Source organism: Trachymyrmex cornetzi, unplaced genomic scaffold, assembly GCF_001594075.2.
Source record: "Trachymyrmex cornetzi isolate Tcor2-1 unplaced genomic scaffold, Tcor1.1 scaffold290, whole genome shotgun sequence".
Classification (NCBI taxonomy): domain Eukaryota; kingdom Metazoa; phylum Arthropoda; class Insecta; order Hymenoptera; family Formicidae; genus Trachymyrmex; species Trachymyrmex cornetzi.
Genome location: NW_017297585.1, coordinates 90,431 through 92,090, shown reverse-complemented (window position 1 = coordinate 92,090; position 1,660 = coordinate 90,431). Strand labels below are relative to the sequence as shown.

Genomic DNA, 1,660 nt, shown 5'->3' with positions numbered 1-1,660 from the left:
TTTACCAGGGTTGAGACTGTCTTCAATATCAATGTTCGAAGCCCGCGTTACTTTCTTTTTTTTTATTTTAGTTTTATTAATTTTTTTTAATTAAAAAAATTTTATTTTTTTGTTTTTTTAAATTTTGTTTCTATTATATTATTCATTTGATTATCTAGAATAAGATGATGTAAAACGTACGATTTTGTACGTTACCCCCTAAAAATGGAAGGATTGGTCCCGCAATCAAATGAATAATATAATAGAAACAAAATTTAAAAAAACAAAAAAATAAAATTTTTTTTAATTAAAAAAAATTAACCAATCCCGCCATTTTTAGGGGGTCTGACTTCTGATCCAATAAAAAGAGTTCTATGAGTAGCCAGACTCTGTATTCTAGAGACACTAAGTACTACAACTGCTCACTGAGCACTCAGTGAGCTCTTATATCTAATTGGAGTATATTTTTAGATCTAATGGAATATGCCAATCAAATGCAAGAGCTCACTGAGCGCTCAATGAGCGGTTGTGGTACTGAATGCACCCATTTTATCCTTGTTAGGGAACTATATTATACAGGAATATGCATCCGCCATATTGGCTCCTAGTCAGCGTGGGAAAATTTGAGCCAAGCAAAGATGTCGTACTGCCAGTGTACTGAAAATCTATAGTATATCATAAATTTTCAGTAAACTGACAGTGTATACGAAACACGGTCGTAGAATTAAGTGCAATAAATGAAATGGGCGGTTGTAGTGCATTAAATTGTAAGAATAGGAGTGAAGCCGGGTTTCAAACGTTCCGTTTCCCAACGGAAGCAGAAAGAAGAAAAAAGTGGTTAATAAATTGTCGGCGTGACAAATGGATACCTTCCTCGAATTCAAGATTATGCGAGGTAAATACTTATATTTATCACTAAACGTTTATTTCAATTATTTAGAGCAGATGAGATATGGAAAATTGAGGTTAGAAACCTTCCCATTCATCACAAAATCTTTCAAAGACATTTTAGAATGTTTCTGAAAGAATGCAACTTTCCTGACATCTTCATAAAAACCTTTCTGAAACATTCGTGTTGTATGGGTTTGCTTTATATGAATATTAAAGAAATAAGGCATTTTTTAATGGTTTTGTTTTAATTTTGTTTTTTTTTTGCAGATTCACTTTGAAAGCTCTCAATTTGAACAAAATAGGCAAGATGGGTTGAGAAAATTAAAGCCAAATGCTGTACCAACGTTATTTGACATGTATCAAATCCACCAAAAAGAATTGAAAGCATGAAGCAAAAAAGGTTTTCTATTATTTCATCTTTTCAATTCAAGAATTACAATTACGATATATATATATATATATATATGACACACATGTCCACACATATATATATATAAAATAAACATTTCTTATGAGACATTAGATACAAGATATTTGAATTATATCCTATTCAAAAGTATATGTGTGTGTGTGTGTATGTGTGAAGAGGAAATAATTCAAATATTCTACCTAATAATGCCTCGTAAAAAATGTTTATTTTCTATTTTTTAATAGTTAAGTCGGCGGCACATGATGCTTGTTTTCTTGCTGGATTTTTAGCTAGATTAGAATCTTGTTATCGTATTGGCTGCCATACAACGCTAGTATCGTAGTCAATACAGTGGCAAGAATCTAATCTAGCTAGAAATCC

The 1,660-nt window shown here is 31.3% G+C and overlaps 1 protein-coding gene across 1 annotated transcript; it reads left to right on the top strand.

Moving 5' to 3' along the window:
* Positions 1-684: 684 nt before the first annotated feature.
* On the top strand, positions 685-1,260 carry LOC108762282 (THAP domain-containing protein 2). The gene is made up of 2 exons (XM_018509219.1): positions 685-874; positions 1,138-1,260. Exons 1-2 carry the CDS (start codon positions 722-724, stop codon positions 1,258-1,260), a joined length of 276 nt encoding a protein of 91 aa, XP_018364721.1. The 5' UTR covers positions 685-721.
* The last annotated feature ends 400 nt before the right edge of the window (positions 1,261-1,660 follow it).